The sequence below is a fragment of the Coturnix japonica genome, chromosome 22 (assembly GCF_054131305.1).
Source record: "Coturnix japonica strain WE chromosome 22, WE-NBRP24, whole genome shotgun sequence".
Classification (NCBI taxonomy): Eukaryota; Metazoa; Chordata; class Aves; order Galliformes; family Phasianidae; genus Coturnix; species Coturnix japonica.
In genome coordinates, this window is record NC_140684.1 from 4,808,331 (window position 1) to 4,826,426 (window position 18,096).

The 18,096-nt window shown below is 47.9% G+C and overlaps 1 protein-coding gene across 1 annotated transcript in view; it reads right to left on the reverse strand.

Annotated features, from left to right (window-relative positions):
- The window catches only part of NXN (nucleoredoxin), a 47,295-nt gene that overhangs the window by 13,298 nt on the left and 15,901 nt on the right, over positions 1-18,096 (reverse strand). The window contains exons 2-5 of the mRNA XM_015880764.3: positions 2,700-2,817; positions 1,202-1,335; positions 725-825; positions 351-457 (exon numbers count right to left, since the gene is read on the reverse strand). Of these exons, the coding sequence (XP_015736250.1) occupies positions 351-457; positions 725-825; positions 1,202-1,335; positions 2,700-2,817 (460 nt within the window). The remainder of the gene's footprint in view (positions 1-350; positions 458-724; positions 826-1,201; positions 1,336-2,699; positions 2,818-18,096) is intronic.

An 18,096-nucleotide genomic window follows, 5' to 3' on the forward strand; every position in this document is an offset into this window, starting at 1 on the left:
GATCGCCTGCCTTTGCATTACATAAAACAGCAAGAAAATGAAACTTAAACCTTCAAGAAAAGACAAAATAAATAAATCAGTAATTAGGTAAAAAACATCCAAGCCAAAAAAAGCTTCCAAGTTTCCAGGAAGAATTAGGTTGTTTATGGAAGTCCTGTTTCGATTAACAGTCTGCCTGGCAGGTGGTAGGAATGTGACTTTGCGGAGAGCAGAAACGTGAAGCAGCTCAGCCTGGGGGCACTGTGCTTTGCTTCACCATTTTCTTATTTTAGTTAAACAAGAGGAGACATCACAAATGTTCAACAAAAGCAACAGAAGGGAGAGTTGCACATCAGAAGAGCCTTTCCTACCTTGTATGCCATAGAGCCGATTCAGGCGTGACCGTCTGGCCTCATCCGTATACGGGACAGCTACCCAGGGCATCTCGCTGAAATACTGCTTGAAGGAATCCTCTGACCTGTGCAACAGAGCAGTGCAGGATCCTCAGTGCAGCCCCTCTACCTGCAGCACCATTTCCCCTTTTCTTCATAGACTCAGCCTACAAAGACCTTTCCCCATTGCACTAAGCCCCCCAGCAACTGCTGCTAGGACACACAAACATGGGGAGAGCTGGACTAAATTTCAAGCCCAAATTTCCTAAGAAAGGGTCTGCAGCATGCATTTTGTGATCAAATATCTCCAGGACTGGTTGCTCTGCCTGCACCAGGAGGCACCACTTCATTACCTGTCTGCACTAACGAAGAGTATCTCAAATTTCTGGCCAGCTTCCTTGATCTTCCTGTAGGACTCCACCAGAACCCGTGTGAGGCTTCGGCAGGGTGGGCACTGCAAAACAACACACACATGGGCACACTGTCTAAATGATGGAGCCATCACTGAAAGCCAAACGTGATCTCTTCTATTCTGGAGAGCCAGGAAATGGCCTTGGATGTGGCTGGTGTTTATGGCAGGAGGTCACTGACTCCTGAAACTGCTGACAAAATCTCTCCCACTTTGAAAATCCGAAAATTCTTCCCCTTCTGCAGGGTCAGATGAGGATGTCAAGCAATTGTAATGCTGCTGGCTTCCTCCAAAAGGACCAGGGCATCGTAACTGCTTATGCACCAACCAGCCTCCTTCAGAGGTTGGCAGTGATTCCTCACCTCACCCAAGGGCTGCCCAGAGCTCACCCCAATAGCTCTGCAGAGCACCCACCACTCACCCAGTGTGCAGAGAAGTAGACCCCGACATGAGAGCCCTCCAGAGCACTGCTATCTAGTGTCTGGCCATTGTTCCTTAGCAGAGGTCCAGCAACAACTTCACTGAAGGGTTTTGGCCCCCATGGGAACTCCAGACCTAGAGAGGGTTGGGATGGGAGTGGGAATAAAAAACAAAACACAAAACAGGAAGCATACGGAGCCTTTACAAATTCAAAAGTTCCACTGAAAGCCATCCTGCCATTTGAGGTGCTATTTGAGGGATCCTATTGAGGTTCACTCCATTAAAGGGGAATGTAGAATTACTCAGCTGCCCTGGCACCACCACAGTGTTGCCTCGTGCATCCAGAGTGACCTCAGCTCCACAAGTACCTGCATCCTTGCCCAAGTCAGAGCAACTTCTGCCGGTTCTGGTTTTGTGCCTGATAACACATCTTTTCCTTATCCACAATGTTTGTTTTAACAACTGAGGCAAGGTGGTACGTGCTCAGGAATGCAGGCAGCCTGTTTGCCACTTACAGATAAAGCCACTTTGCTGATTGCAGTCCTTGCACCCACCCTGCCTCCCAGCCAGCTGCCCTTCTAAACAGGGAAGCAGATGGTGCAGGACACATCATCACAGCCCTAATTCCTCTAAATTTAAGGCTTTAACCATACCAATTAACCATAGCACTGGACTGATTTTTTTTGTTGAACACACACATGAACTTCTAGAACTTGCTCTACATAAAGCATGTGTGCATACATGCAAACACAAGCTCAGAATCATCTGCTGCCAGAAACTGATCTGAGATATTCAGCCAGAGATGAGGAAGCATCACAGATGGCCCAGGCCAAAACTGGTACTTGCTGCACAGTTCCTGCCAGCAGACACCATATTCAGTATCTGCTGCATGAAGGAACGTTTGCACAGGCAGGTTAACAGCTGAACATCAGGTCTGCAGAATCTGTGAGGGAGGGCACGCATTTTGCACATGTAGGTCTTTGCAAATTTAATTAGGAAGGATTTAAAATTAACTCCCAACACAACTTAGGGAAATGAGAACAATAGCATTTTTCAGCCTCATTTACAAATAATGGGGAACTCATTACCCTGTCAGGCTGTGATGTTGGTGATAAGCACCCACTCACTCACTATTAGGGAAGACTGCTCCTGAGGTGCAGAAAGTCAGGGTCTATCCCTGTGCTTCCATCACAGAAAACCTAAACTTTGTGTTTCACTCAGTCTTTTTCCTCATTAGCACTTCAGACAAAAAACCTGCAGGGGAAGTCTTTGTTCTTCTCAACAAGAAAACCAAAACACAAGATCTGGCAGGAATGATGCAGAAAATGTTATACTGAAAATAATACAGTGCCTTGATTAGTCAAGTATGACAATAGCTGTTTGTTTCCATTTTTGTTGTTGTTGTTGTATTTTTAAACCTCCAAGGCAATGCAGAACGTGCTAAAATAACAAGGCAATTGCATACCCATGTTTCTAGGACACACGACTCCAGGTCTTACCTTCTGGGTCATCACGGATTACCAGGAGGCCGTTCCTGCAAACCACCTTCCCAGTAGAGGCATCGATAAATATCAGGGAAGGAATGTTGGAGACTCTGTACTTGTTCCACAGTTTCAGCTGTAACACAGAGGGAGGGGAGAAGAAGAGAGAAAAGAGATAAGCTTGGCAGCGTGAACAGGAAGACTTTGGGGCATTACCATCTTTTAGACAAGGGCTCAGAGATAAGCAAAGAAACAGAGCTGATGCAGGACAATGCTGGAGCCACTGCACGCTGCCTGCCTCCTGCTGCAGGCTTGAGCAGGGATGTAGGTACAGGCTTCTTCAACCACATCTGCCTCTCTGTGAGTCAAAGGGGATAATACTTACCAGCCCTGTACTGTCCTTTGAGGGCTTTGTTTAGAAGATATGGTAAGCACAAATACTTTTAATGCCACCACTCTGAAGCAATTTGTAATGCTTTCCTGGCTGCTTCTCTTCTCCAATTTCGATGTTCATTAAGTAAATTTAATAACCTCTGCCAAGACACAGCCATGCTGAAAACAAGGGGCCAACACACAGAAACACAATTCTGCTTAACTGGAGCTCCCCAGTTTTGTTCCCAGGAGCCACTCAATGGGTTTGGCATTGGACTGGGGGCTGCAATGCATGCTGCCAGCCTGCCTGCAGTCCTCTACCCATCCCAAACAAAAGCCCTGTAGGCTGGAACAGCTGCACACTGCAAGTCCCAATCTAGATTTTGCTGTCTCCTGGCCATTTTGCTTTGCAAAAGCACACTTGAGTCCATGCAGCACATTTAGGTTTCACTGGCACTATACTTAATAGTTTTTCCAACATCTCTTTATAAAAGCTATCTGAGTGAGTTACAAGAAGTAACACACTTTCAGTGTATTCCAAATCCTCTTGGCTCTGAAGGAAAGTGTTAACACCAATCGAAGAAGATGCTACTGATCTCCATTTACCAGGATCTAGAGAAATATATGGTTTTGTGCTTGGCCCACCAGCCCTGAATTTCCAATAGACACATTTCTTTGGAGAAGCCAACTCATTCATAATCCTCATTCACAAACCAAATAGCTTTGGGCATATAGAAGGGAAAAAATAAAAGATACTAAATGCAAACCAGCCCCCTGCAGTGAGTGTGGTCAAACCACAGAAGGTAAAATCCAGTCCTGTGAAGTTTAAAGGGTGGGGGAAAGCTCTTTATAAGGATCACAAGCACATAATAGGGTGCTGCAAACAACAAGGAAATTACAACTAGCAATTGGATAGTTCTCCTCAAAGAGTTGCTTACATTTCACTTCATCTCGCCAAGCCCTTTGTATATGGAAAGGAGCTCCCTTAGGGCACTGCTGTGTGTTGTAGTAGTTTGGTTTGGCAGAATCAGCTCAGCGCTTCCAAGGAAGAGGGATGAAGCAGCCAGAGCAGGGGGTAAAATCAAATCAAATCCAACCAAACCAAACCAAACCAAACCAAACCAAACCAAACCAAACCAAACCCACTCTGGCTGGGACGGACAGAGCACAAACACCTGGCTGTTGGTCCTCAGTCTCCAGCTGACCTGACAGCTCTTATCAAGCAACCACCTTGGGGGCTTCTGAGGATGCAACATCAACAGCTTGGACACAAACCACCCACTGAAGAAAGGCTGTTCAGCTATAGACACCCCTGGAGCTGTCATTTACGCCACTATTTGACACAGATGAACAAACACATAACTGCCTGTAGGATGACCTGAATCAAGTTGCCATTTTAAGGCCAATTATAAAAGCCTTGAATTGCAAATTAATGGTCCTAAAGCATTAACCATATTAATTTTGATGCCTGTATCAGAAAGCACATGAATGCACTGTTAATATTGGAGCAGTCTGATTTGATGGTCCTCCTGTGTATTAGGAAAGCTGATTGGAAATGAGAACTGCATGCTCTGAAGGATGACGGCCAAGATTTATCACCACTCCCATGGAGATGGCCCTTCCCACAGGCTCAGCCTTCCAGAGCCTAATGGTTCTTTGTACCGCAGGTCAGACATGAAGCTGGTCACTCTCCAAGCACAACATGGGATGTCGGTGATGTGCAGGAAGGTGAGCTCAAGAGAAAAGCAGCAGCTGTTGTGCAGGTACCTGGGCAAAGACAGGCTGATGTACACCTCTCCAAGGGCCGAGTGTCAGGCAAGGCATGGGATGCAGAACGCAAATTACAACTGGCTCTGAAACCGCAGGGAGATCGGGTGATAGCTCAGCAGCAGAGCTGAGTGCTGCCTCAGCAACATTTAAAAGCTGTTTTTCCTGTCTTGAAGAGGATGACATAGAAATAACACACTCCACACTCAGAGGATTTGATCATGCATTTAAAGAGGGGATCTCTGCTCCGCTTCCCAACAGCTGTTGCAAATCTGGGGGATCAAGCCAAAGCTAACACAGATGTGGAAATAATCTACAGACTGCTCAGCCTGAAATCAGCTGGTTCTCCGAGCGCTCCTCACTGCTGATCACTGTGCACGCCTGCTGAATTCAACACTCAACCCCAAACGCCTGCTGGAAAAGGAGCCTCTCTTAAGATGCCATGTAGGCTGATTGGCTTTACAGAAACCTATCTGGCTCCTGTGCAGGTGGTTAAGTCAAGAAGTCCAGTGGAAAAAACAGTCACTGGATTCCACTAGTAACTTTATCCGTAATGCAAAGCATCACCACGCCATGCTGGAAGAGCTGGAAACCACAGCCCTGGGGCTTCTCCGTGCCTCCATCCACAACCAGCTGTGAGAGACTTTAGAACCACCAGTTATTACTTGAGGTCTGAGGGTCCCAGCCATCTGGGACCTGAGGAGGGATGTAACCAGCAATGCTGTAACCAGCTCTCGTTACCCTCTGGCAGGTGATGGTGATCTCAGACTACAGGCACTACAGCAGTACAAAGTACCCACGTTGGTCACAAGCAGCTCTACACACCAGTGCCACATCCTTCATCCCTGGAAGACTTGGAAATGTCTCACCTTGAGGCACGATGGAGTAATTTTTCCTAACAAAGGTGTCAAACCAGAGGTCTCCCCACTAGCAAACCACTGTTCTTTGTTCACAGCAAAATGGCTGGAATCTGGCCGGAGCAGATGAAATCCCCTCCAACACACACTGCTGGGAAAGGGAACTCCTTCTCCTAACAGCTGCAGGTCGCTATTTCTGGTTGTGCTGACTGATTTATCAGCCCTGGTCGCATTAACTTAGGAACATAAACCCTGAGATGTAGTGGTTGACTCTGGCAAAGATAAAACACAACTGTTAGCAGTGCAACACGAGGGGATGGGATGCAGCACAGCTTTCACAGGTTTGCTCACCAGTCCCCTGGTAGCTGCATTTTTCCACTGCTGTGCAAACTGGGACTGCAACAGATGCTGCACTTCCATCCTCCATAGCTTAAAGAGCTGCCTGCAGCCAGAAGTGGGAGCTTTCAGCGATACCTGCTTGTGCCAACAGCAAGAGAAAGATTAATTCTGTGTGTTTTGCAGCCCTCTTACAGCTCTCGTTATTTCTCATGGATACCATAACTAATCCTGTTTGGATTTCCTCCTCTCCTCCCCAGTCCTCACTCCAAAGCACATCAGTTCACAAATGAGTGAACCAGGAGGTAAAGCTGACCAACACATGCCATTCAAGGTGACTAAAGTTCCTATGGCAAATGAGAATAACAACCAGGAAACCTGCTGTGGCTGAGGGACAGTGTGGAGATCGCAGCCCCTCGGAACCCACACCAACCTCATTCCCCACCGCCCCGCGCTGCAGGGACCCTTCTGTCCTGGCTCATTCTCCATGTTAAATCACAGCTTTTACAGCGTGCCTTAAAGGGTTTACAAGCACCAGGGGCCACCCAGGCTCTGCAAAGAGCAACAGGCTGCAGAACAACAGGCAGCTCCCTCACCCCATGGATTTAAATCCACTTAACGCCTGTCCCAGCAATTCAGGCTGAGCTCAAGAGAAGGCTTCCCCTTCCCTTCCAGTCTGGAGGAAGGGGGCATGGTGAGGGAACAAAACTCAGCTGAGTAAAGGAGGGAGAGTTTTAGGGCAGATGGTGCCTGCCAGGGTCTGATCTTGTCACACAGGAGACCAAACAAGTGGGCTTGAGATAAATTCATGATTGTGGTGCTGCTGCTTCTCTCTAAAAGGAAATTAAAACCTAATTACAAAACACAATGGTGAGAGAGATGTTGTCTCCTCCATTAATAAAACGAGGAGAGAGGATTTGGAATTGCAGTCAACAAGACTGCTGTAAATGCAACTGTATGCACTTCCCCTGCTGGCTGCGGCCCAACTGCGTGAGCTGTGCAAGCAAAAACCAAAACCAAAGCCCCAAAGGCTGCATGTCAGAGCTGCCCCTCTCCAAGCTGTGGGGCTGCCTCAGCCCTGAGCCCAGCACCACCACACTGCCTGCCTGCAGCATTTGTTCCTCCCTGCCACTCACAAGGCCAAAAGCTTCCAAGGTGAAGTGGAAGGAATCCCTTTCGTTAGGGTTTTCTGGCCAAGCCCCTGCCAGCAGAGCACTGTTTTTTATGCATTTCCAAGGAGTGCATGAACAAAGAGGGGCTCTTTGCACAACCCTATGCTTCCCATTGCATCGTTCCCTCCATTCTCCTCTCTCTGACCACTCTTGCTTTCCAGTCACTGCTCCAGCACCACCATCACAAGGCTCTGCACATGGCAGCTGTCCCCACCACCAGCCCCATCCCAAGGCCACGGACAACCACGCTTTGCTTTGCACACATTAAGTCCCAATGGGATTTGCATCACAGCTCCACCTGGACCCTCAGTCACCCTGCCGTCCTTCGTCAAGGTGATAACATATGTTTGTGCTCCCAACCAAGTGTCCCACTTACTGCAGTAATTCCAGGATTAAGCAGCCCTGGCGGCTGAGATCTGAGCATTTTCTGTCGGGGCAGAGCAGCATATGGCTGCCAGGCCCTTGGCGCACATGCCAGACTATGAGCACAAGCTGCCTCGTTTCCTCCTGACACACATTCAGGCTGACAGACTGGATCTTCCACAACCCACATCTGATATGAAAACATTTAATTTGAGCAGGACTTAAGAGCAGTTAACATGATCTATGGCAAGCAAAGCCTCGGGGCCTGGAGCCACAGCCTGCCCTGTGTGCAGGCCTCAATGAGTGGCTGTGCTCAGTGAGCAGAGGGTAGATCTGAATGCCCAGATAACAACACAGCCAGCAGCTCACTTAGGAAGGATACTATAGGACAGGCTGCTCTATCCATGCTTCATACACCACGAGATATTCTTACAAGCATTCCCCACGAAAAATGGCTTATTTTTTCACATGCATGACTTTACCTTTTAACAGGAGGTCTATACCCAAGTATCCCCAGATATTTTGCTCATGGTCCCAGCACACCCATCAAACAAGCCACATGCCAGGACTGGCAGCCAAAGGGTCTCAATGCTTTCTGGTTAAGCTCTCTGCCAGCTCTCTGCCATCCCATTTGCAGAGCTCTAAGCAGGAGGCAGCAGGACACGTGCACAAAGAGCAGTGAGGATGGAGGGAGTTCTAATGTTTGTGAGACAAATTCAAGACACACACAGAAGTGTATCATACATGGCCCCTATAAATTATGCCCCCGGATGACTAGCGCTAAGTAAGAAACAGCTATGTAAACAGAAAGGTAATAAGAAAAAATAATAATTTCTCTCTCTCTGTGGGGAAGGGATATTTTTCCATCCGTTTATAGGAAAGGGAAAGGGTGGGGTGGTTGGTTTGGGACGTCAAATACAAGTTCAGAGTCTCTCCTAGTCCCAGGTCTCATCTATCATCTGGCTGACAAAGTTACCTCAGCATTGCAGCACAGATTTCCTATCGGTCACGTTCGCTTTTGCTGCTACTGTTCAGTTGAAGGCAGCCAGTATGTAGTGCAGATAGTAATCTGGAGGCTGAATGCCCTGCAATCCCAGATCATCAAGAAAGAAAACACTTTTGAAAAGCCCAAAGTTTAGATAGAGTTCCCACCAAACACAAAAGCCTTTGAAATCGGCAGGGACATAGGAATCTTTTGTCGTTGTTTAATAAACACAATGAGGTATTGGTGTGGTTTCTGTTTTGTTTTTAACACTTAATCCGAAAGGGAACTTCACACAATCAATCTATGTAAAAAAAACCCAAACAAACAGAAAAACACCCTTCTGAGAAGACAATAGAGCATTTGTTGGTGCTGTGAGGAACCTGGGGCAGCCACAACCTCAGGATGCCACGAGCTGCCCCAGGACACGCCACAGACCAGCATCCTCCACAGATCCGCTCCCACGCTCACATGGCCTCTGAAGAATGAGGATGCTACCAAAGCAAGGGAGGAGTATTTTGCTAGATAGAACAACAGAATCATATGAGCCGCAAAGGGACCCTTTAAGGTCATCTAGTCCCCTGCAATGAGCAGGGACAGCTACAATAAGATCAGGTTGTCCAGCCGTAGCATCTTCACCTATGCTAATGTCTAGCCAAAGGGACACAGGGAAAATAGCTTCCTGCAGGAGTTTCAGTGATCACAGCACGCTGGGTCCAGCCACCAGTCACATCCACTGCAGCCTCCCCAAGAAATACACTCTGCAACCATACTCTGATCTCAGTATTCTTCAGTTAACCAGCCCCATATGCAGCAAACAATCCCCTTCAGTGACAGCACGCTGTAACCTGGGGCTCAGCCATCACCTCAAGGCAGCAGCTGCAGCAGGATGCACGGGGCAGGCTTGCTGCACTCCCCTCTTCCTCCTCTGTCCCAAGCTGAAATCCAATCCTTCCTCAGTAAGGCTGCAGGTTGGAAATGTAAACCCGACAGGAGCCAAGCCAGTGACGTCTAAATACGAAAATGCAACCGCGAGGCCAGCATTAGTAATTAATCAACTGCACATGTTAAAAACCAGACCAGAATAACCCTAAACACAGCTTTGGCTAAGCTAGTACCAAAACAGCAGCAAAAGCCAGTGTAGAGAAGACAAGAGAAACCCTTTCCTCACCTGACTGCTCCTCTATAAGACAGGCTTGCCCATTAAACCCTCTATTCTAGTTCTTTACAGATTCAGCTAAGAGTAGAAGCCAAAAGCAATGAGGGACAGGGTGGAGCTTTGCTTTGCAGTTGTGCATGGCACCTGGAGCCCTCCTGCAACACCCAGCAGTGGGGCTGGGGACCACAATCTCATATCCATTGACAAGAGATCAGGGCTGCCCTTGGGGCTGAAAACCTCCATTTTCAGCCTTAAGTGATGCTTTGAGACTGCCGAACCAATTAAAAAGAAGAAAAGGAGCAGTGATAAATCAGTAGCAAGGTCAGAAGCTCCAGCTCCATCCTGGCTTGAGTCATGAAGTCACGAGATTGATGGCTTCTTGGAGAAGGGAGTCCATCAGTCAGTGCGCAGACACAACATGGCATTTGGGACACCAATCCCCCACCACTGACTCCACTGAGCAGCCTCCTTCTCCCCAGGCTGCTATTTTAAACAGAGACTGAGCACGGTGCGAAGGGAACCTGCCAGGAACGAGACGCCGCTGTCAGAAACCAATGACACCATGAATCCCACAGGGGCAGTTGAAATGTCAGATAAGATGCAGCGTATTCATTACCTGCTCCGCCAGCCAGACCCAGCTGGAAGCTAGGGGGAAAGATTTCAGCCTGCTCGGTGTGCCGCAATTCCACTGAGCTCTGAACCCAAAGGGGATGAATGGTAGAGCACAGCCTTGTCTTTTTGGCAGAATAAGGAGGATTCTGCACAAAAAAAAAGAGAGCCAAGCATGTGTTCCTTTATGGAATGCCTAATGCTGCTGTGCACTGGCAGCAGCCTCCCTCAGATGTGGCTGTCTTTCAGCTGTTACTAAATTCAGAGGTTGTAAAATGCTTTGGGTTGATAAAAATCACTCCAGAAACAGTTCCTAAAACTATTTCCAGGAAATCGATCCACGGAGACAATGAAAGTTTTGCACTTTCACAAAAGCTACAACCAGAGAAATAGCACAGATGAGCAAGTTTTGCTTCTTTGTCTTTTCGGCAACAAACAGGAGCTGCACTGGGGTTTGATTCCAGAAATGCAAACCACTGACCTGAGACAAGCTGAAGCCTTGGGACAAACTGGGCACCCTGAGGAGGGAGTGCTTTTCCAGGCAGGCTGATCCCTATTTGACATAGTGTGAAGGAGCCTGCTGCAAAACCAGCAGGAAAACCCCCCTCCAAGGTCACCTGGAGCTGCAGCTGCTCAGCCGAGCTCTGGATTTGTTTGTGTTTTTGCTTTGTCCTGTTGGTTTTTGTGATTACTGATTGTCTAGATAAAGATCCCAGGTTAACAAAATGCACACCGCAGGAACAGTGTATTTATACACAGAAATAACACAAACCATCTTCCGAGTCTGTTTTGCTCTCTCGCCCTTCGCTCTAAACTAAGCGTTAGAAAGCAGCACGCTTGGAGTTGGATGAGCTTTGGGAAATGCACCAGATCTGCTGCTGGCGTCTGAGCAGCTCCTTCCAAGGCTCCACCATGAAGTTCCAGGCTGGGCACTCCCACCCAGCCCTCAGTCAGAGCTGATTAGATGCAGCCACAGAGTCAAACTCCGACATATTCATCTCGTTTGGCAGCTCTGCAGTTAGACTATTAGCTCCAAGCTTTTTCCCCTCTCCCTCCTTCTTGTTCAATTATCTTGCTTCATCTTTATTCCGTTTCCAGGAACACTTAGCAACAGGCTCTTGCAATCAGCCGCCAGCAGGCGAGGATCTGAGGAGCAGATTCAGCACTTAGGATGACCTTTTACTACACTCATGCAAATTTTAAAGAAAGTATGTGAACAATTTGCCTTTTAAGTATCCTCTGGTTACATTCACCAGGAGTTAATTCTCCTTCTCTCTCTAGCAACATCAGAAACACCCAGATTTGATGATTTTACACTAATGAGAACAAAATCTGGGGTTTATTTTGTGGAGTTTTGTTCTGTATCTTGTGCAGCCATCAGACTATGAACAAGCACCAGCTCTGTGAGGGATGAGGTGTGGGTTCTTCTCTTGCCCAGAGGCTTTTACAGGTAAGAAATCAGAAACTTTCTCTCCAGGACAACCAAAGCATCCCACAGCATCCCAAGGAAAACCCTGCAGCTGTGATCTCAGCTGAAGCAGGAGACGAAAGAGCAGGTCCAGTGGAAATCCTTACAGATCCACTGTAGAGATGCTACATCCAAACCTTGGACTTGGTGACCCTGAAGACCTCTCAGCCTGAGAAATAACACACTTGATGCCATGAGGCTGGCAGCACTCTTACAGATGGGAAGCAGGTATAGAGTAAATTTGGCAAATCCCACTGGCAAAGTGGCACAGAGCAGTCACATTCCTGCACCAGCAGCTGACCAGGAGGGGTGTTCATGGACTTAAATCAATTCCCAAAAGCACTTTCCCTGCCGCTCAGTGATTTCCCACACAGACACAAAAGTTTGCACACAAGGGGAACTGCTGCATTACATCTTTTCTCCCTGAAGTCAAATCTTTAAGTACTAAAATTCCTGTATTTCATGCAATGACAAGAACCTGGAAGGAACAGGAATCTATAAAAGGAGGCAGCTCACTTTCTCCTGCTTCCTAAATGGTGCCTATAAATGGGGAAATCATTTGCAGTGCTCTATTCCAGTAAGAGAGGGAAGAAATGCTTGCAGACCCCCAGTACTTCAGGTTAGCTTCAAAAGTGTGATCTACTTCTTTCCTTTTTTAAGAAATTTAAACCAGAATAAGGATGTCATTGATCTGATTGCTGGGAACAGCATCTGGAGCATCGTTCTTTGCCTGAGACAGCAGAAGCTACACGAGAGTTCAAAGCAGCCCAAACTCTTGAACCAGATGCTGCTCACTCTCCTAGAAATGCCTGCGGATCTGTGTGAAAATGATTAAGCAAAATTGCTCCCTCTTTTTTTTCCAAATTTATAACTCCAATGTGTTTTCTCTTAGAGGGCAGATGCTCATTACACACACAGCACATCAAAGGCCAGGAAGTTTGGGACAGTCATCCCACCATGCACACCAGCACACATCCTGCTGGAGTTGCCCACAGCCACCCCAAAGCTGCACTGTGCAATAGCCCTGCACTGGCCTTCTGAGAGAGAAGAAATTCTTAAATCCAGAGGCTCATTATCCAGCAGCTGCTGCTCAATTTTCACCTCCAAGCACCGGCTTGGCTGCAGAGGGAGCTCAGCAGGAGACCCCCAGACCTTGTCCAGCTTCAGATCGGGCTCCAGCCCTCCGTAGTCCCACTGGGGACCCTGAGGACAAAGTGCTCTGGATGCATCACTGTTAAATCTGCCCTAATGCCAAACAGCATCATCCCAGTCAGAAGCAGATTAAATGGGGTTGGGACCCCATCATCATAAAACACCACTCTGTAACCAACAGGGACTATGAAACAGAGATACAGGTCAGGCATTTGGGGACATCCTGATGCTGGGATTTATGAATGGTAACCCTGCCATCAGTGGGACAGTCAGAAAGGTCTCTGTCCTGCCAAGGCTCAAACTCTGATTCCAACTCAGACTTTCAGAAAATAAACACCACCAAGAGATCCCAATGTGCCCTATTTTGCCATGTGGCTTCTGCAACCTCTGTCCCCTCAGGGACGCTACCAAGGCAGGCAGCCAGGGGCTATTCCAACAGAGATAGTGACAGTAAAAAGCAGTAATGTATTTCTGTAGGGAATTCTCCTGATGCTTCACAGTCCAAGTTTTGCTATTACAGCCTTCCCAGGGAGCCCCATGCATTGGATGCTAAGCATCTCTCTGGGATGAGAAAGGCACTTCCCCCAGGATCTGCACCCAGGTTTGCTGAGCCAAACATGAGCGACCTGCATCTTCCCCAGCTGCGCCGAGAGTGTGTACCTTCCAATAAAGCACCTTCAGACACTCATTAATGAAACAAAAACATTAAGAGAACATTATGCAAAGAGATCGGTGCCAAGAACCTTTCTATCATTTACAAGAGGCTGATCCAGGAGGCAGGACAGGGAGGACTTGCTCGCACAAGTAGCAGAACAACTTACCCAGAGCAGTGATAAGCACTGCTGATGGACACCAGGCAGGTGAGAGCCAGCCCTGCTCCCATCCCTTTGCACTTCACCATGACACAGGATGCAGAAATATTTCCCTGTTCTGTGAAATCTTGCATAAAAAAGAGCAAACTAAGACCCTGGAATCCTAAAGTCTAAACACAAACACAGCGCTGCTTCTTACCCAAAGCCCCCTTTGCCTTTGGTTTACCCTCAAATTCTCCAGAATGATACTGGGATCTAAAACTCAACATTTTCCAGATCCAAGCCAGCTTCTGCAAACACCATCCAGCTTCTGCAGACTGCTCAGGATGTGACCTGCAGGGCACCAAACCTTGCGCATTTAATCCCACACCTGACTCAAAGCCTTGCCCGAAGAGGTGAGAGGTGAGCGCCTGATCAAAGACCTCATCCCCAGAGCCTGTCATTTATTCCAGTTCAAAGAGCTCAGCAAACTCAAGGCAATAAGTCACCAGCTCAGATATTTAAAGAGGAGCTTGGGGAAGGGAAGCAGGAAGCATGAAACTTGTTTGGGCCTGGAGCTACTTTGCTATTAAACAGCATCGTGCTTTGGCAGGGCTCTGCAACAACTGTGCTCAGCCCATCACAAACAATTGAGCAGAACTGGAGTTCAGCCCGCAGCACCAGCAGTTTTACAATTGCCCAGGTCCAATTGTACCTCCTGGGGAAGGTCGTGCTCTGGTCCTGCAGCCTGGTGGCACCAAGAGATGGCTGTGACAGGGACTGGCACAGCACAGGCAGAGCTGGCACTCTGCGAGAAGCCAGATCAAAGAGATGCTGAGTTGTAACTTCTTCCAAACAGCCACCCGACAGCTGTGCAAACTTCTCTTTCCCTGGTAAATGCTGAAGAGGCACGAAAGATTTAGCTTTGCTGGTGGCATGGTTTGCAGTAGAAATGGTTGTGTTCTTTCAGTACATGCCTGGAAGAAAGACTTGGGAACATCAGTTTTTGCTGTGTCCTTCTGCAATAGACAGTGCACCATCATCACAACCTAAACATCAAGGAAACAAGGCTTCCCTCATTCTCACTGCAGCAAGCACAGAGCCAGGCATAACTTGTCACTGGCTGTCTGAAAGGACCCCCCTGTTTAAGAGAAGCACAGCACTGGTACAACCTGCTCTACCTGACCTGCCCCACAACTTGAATAGGAAGCAGCCCAAGGCTGGGTGAGCCTCCATCCCCCCATATCCTACTGCCCCATAGCTGGGATAAGGCTGCCAGGAGGAAACGCCAGGGTGTGAGGAAGCAGAGATGCAGCTGGGCTCCCCTTCACCAGCTCCTGCCAGGCAGCCCAGCACCCTTCTGACCAAGAGATGAACATGATTCATACTCAGTCCCTGCTCTTCCTGAGACGTTAAAGGAAACCAAAGTAAAACTAAAACAAAGATCAACTGTTATCCTCCTTTGCAGACAATCTGGTAGTGACCTGGTCTTTCTCAGCAGCCCTTTTATCTAGCAAAGTGTTTTGGCAAAAGCTTTGTAGGGAAAAGCCGTGTGAGCCAGCTAGTTAAAGACCCAGTGCTTTCATGTTTATACAGCCAGCTGAGCAGCACACCACAAAGCCTTTTATTCCAAGCCTCTACTGACAAGCTAGCGCTGATAAATTACAACAAACACCCATAACGAAGAGGTCTGGGGAAAAAGAAAAGGAATTCCCTATGTGGGATGTAAGAGCTGAGAAACTCAGGATTTAAGAAGACAATGGAGGAAAGTCCGTGCAAAAACTGACCTGAGATTCAGGGACAACTTGATTGGACTATAAGTGAAGAATGAACACAGCCGAAGACAAATTCCTTCTCATTTCCAAGAATTCATCAAGTCTAAAGGGTTTGGCGGACACTGAAGGTTTAGCTGTAGCTCTTCCCCTAGATTCCTCTATTTCCATGGAAAAAAAGCTGTCTGGAACAGCCCTGCGTGTGCTAGTGAGTGGCTGGGGACGTGGAGGAGCCGAGCTGCGGAGGTGTAATGCAAACCACAGGCACAAGGCAGTGAGTAAACACTGACAGCAGAGCGTAGCACTGAGTGCCCCAATTCCCTGCTGGCAGCAGACTGCATGCTGACCCATGTACTGCATCTTGTTGGTTTACATACAGTACATGCGAGAGCCAGGAAAAATCCATCTTCTTTGTCATAACAAATGCTAAGGTAAACAGAAAGGCAAGGCCAAGCAGATTATCCAATTAACCAGGCATGAGAAGGAGAAAGAGTGCTGGGCCAAGCGGGTACTCCAGGCTTTACTGTTTCACAGCATACACAGATAAAAGGACCATGAAGGAAGTGAGGTGTGCTCCCCATACAGGTAAACCTGCTGCTCCTGAATACAAACAAGACTTAGATATTGGTAAGGGAAAGCAGCATTCCCCAGCATTCTGCAGTGCTCCCACCTGCCCTGCAGCAGGCAGATGTGTGTGTGCCCCAGCGGCTGCTATGGGATCAGCACATCATGCAAACACCCAAACACAGAAAATTCCCTTAGAAACCCAAATGGGGCCAGCTGCTGTGCAACACTGATGGCCTACACGTACAGCTTCCAAACAGAGGAGGAGAAAGGACTTCTGGGGTCAGCTCCTGCTGGCCATAGGAGCCAGCAGCCCCACTGGCACAAGGGGTCCAACTACACACCTCCCCCTTAGAATCAAATGATTAATCTCTTCTAAGCTCAGACTTACAAAAGCAATTTAAACAAAAAACAAGCTCACATCCCAAGCTCTGCTCTGAATTAGGCTTTCCACCTCGTGCTTCCCATGCACTCAGCAGGTGGCATACTGCTGAGGTCTGAACCACGCACATGGCTGCAGGTCTGTGGGCTGGAATCTCTCAAAGCATCCCCCTTCCACCCTCCACAGCTCTAAGGAGGGTCACTGAAAAGATTTAGCACGTGCAGCAGGTTGTTGTGGTTACCTTTTATTCAATTCAAAAGAATAATACAGCATATTCCCAAGGGCAGTCCATAAATAGTGAAGGATTCTGTTTTAATCCCCTATCTATTCCTATCTGGATAATATGGCATTTTGACAAGCACTGCCAAAAAGCAGATTTATGGCAAAGCTGAGATTCTGCATGGCCAGCACATGCTCTGCAAACTCTGGATTCCAAGGAATAAATACAAACCTCCTCCAGGATACAGATGGTTTTTTGGGTTCAGAAGCCTCAAGAAGCTAAAAAAAATTGCTTGCAGGAATTCTGCTTCCCTCTAACACTCCAAATCCGAGCGTTTTTATACCCCCACCTTCCTCCATAATAACACCAACTGCTACCACTGAGTGTTCCTGGGACCACCACACCACACTGGGACCACACTGTGCTCCCCACAGTGTAACCTTCAACCACTCACCCATGGGGACTGCACACACCTCCCACTGGGAGCCCAGAACAACACATGGATCCTGCAGGGACTGCAGCAGCCAGGTAGAGCAGCAGGACCCAAGCAGTGCATGCTAGCTTACAGAAAGACACACAAAGACATTACTGACAAAGGGGAAATGCTGCATCCCTGCCAAAGCACTGTTGTTGGCTGCATATCCTTTGGATCCTGTCTACTTGCAGGAAAAAATGCAAAGTGAAGGATATTTGTTTAAACCCCACAGGCGGACACTGCGATTCTATTATAAAAATACAACTGGCATTAATTCTAAAACTTCTCACCGCTGGGACTGGGATTCAAACCCAGCAATATGGACAGTGAGGCCAAAACACACTCAGAACAGACGCCTGCAAAAGATTCCAAGGGAAATTAGTTGTGTGGTTTTCATAACAAAAATAAAATCCAAAGTTCTATAGAGGAAAAAGAAAACCCAACACAACGTCTGTAGCCGACCGTGCTGCAAATACACTGCGCTGTTTGCAGATCATTCCAGACCTGTTAAAGTCTGAGGCTTCTCTCTGGCCACTGCAGAGCTGTGGGTGAGCTGTTCATGAGGTGAAAAGAACCCCAAGTGGGCAACAGCCTCCTGCTCAGCCCCAAAGCCTGCAGGGAAGAGCCTGCTTTGCTGGTTCATTGGGCAGCACCAGCTCTTCTGTGGCCATAGGAAGGACAACCCCTCCATCCATCCATCCATCCATCCATCCATCCATCCATCCATCCATCCATCCATCCATCCATCCCTGCACACCACCAGCTGCAGAACACAGGACAAACCCTCCAGCTGCCCCCTCCCAGCTTCTCCCATCACCTCTCTCTCCACACATGCACATGGTGGGCTAACTCTGGCTTTTACAGAAAGCCCCGACTTCCCTTTTTGTGTGCTAAATTCAGCCTCATACCATCAACTTTTCTTTTTCCTAAGTAATTTTTCTGTAGCTGACTCACACCGAGCTTCTGCCAGGAAT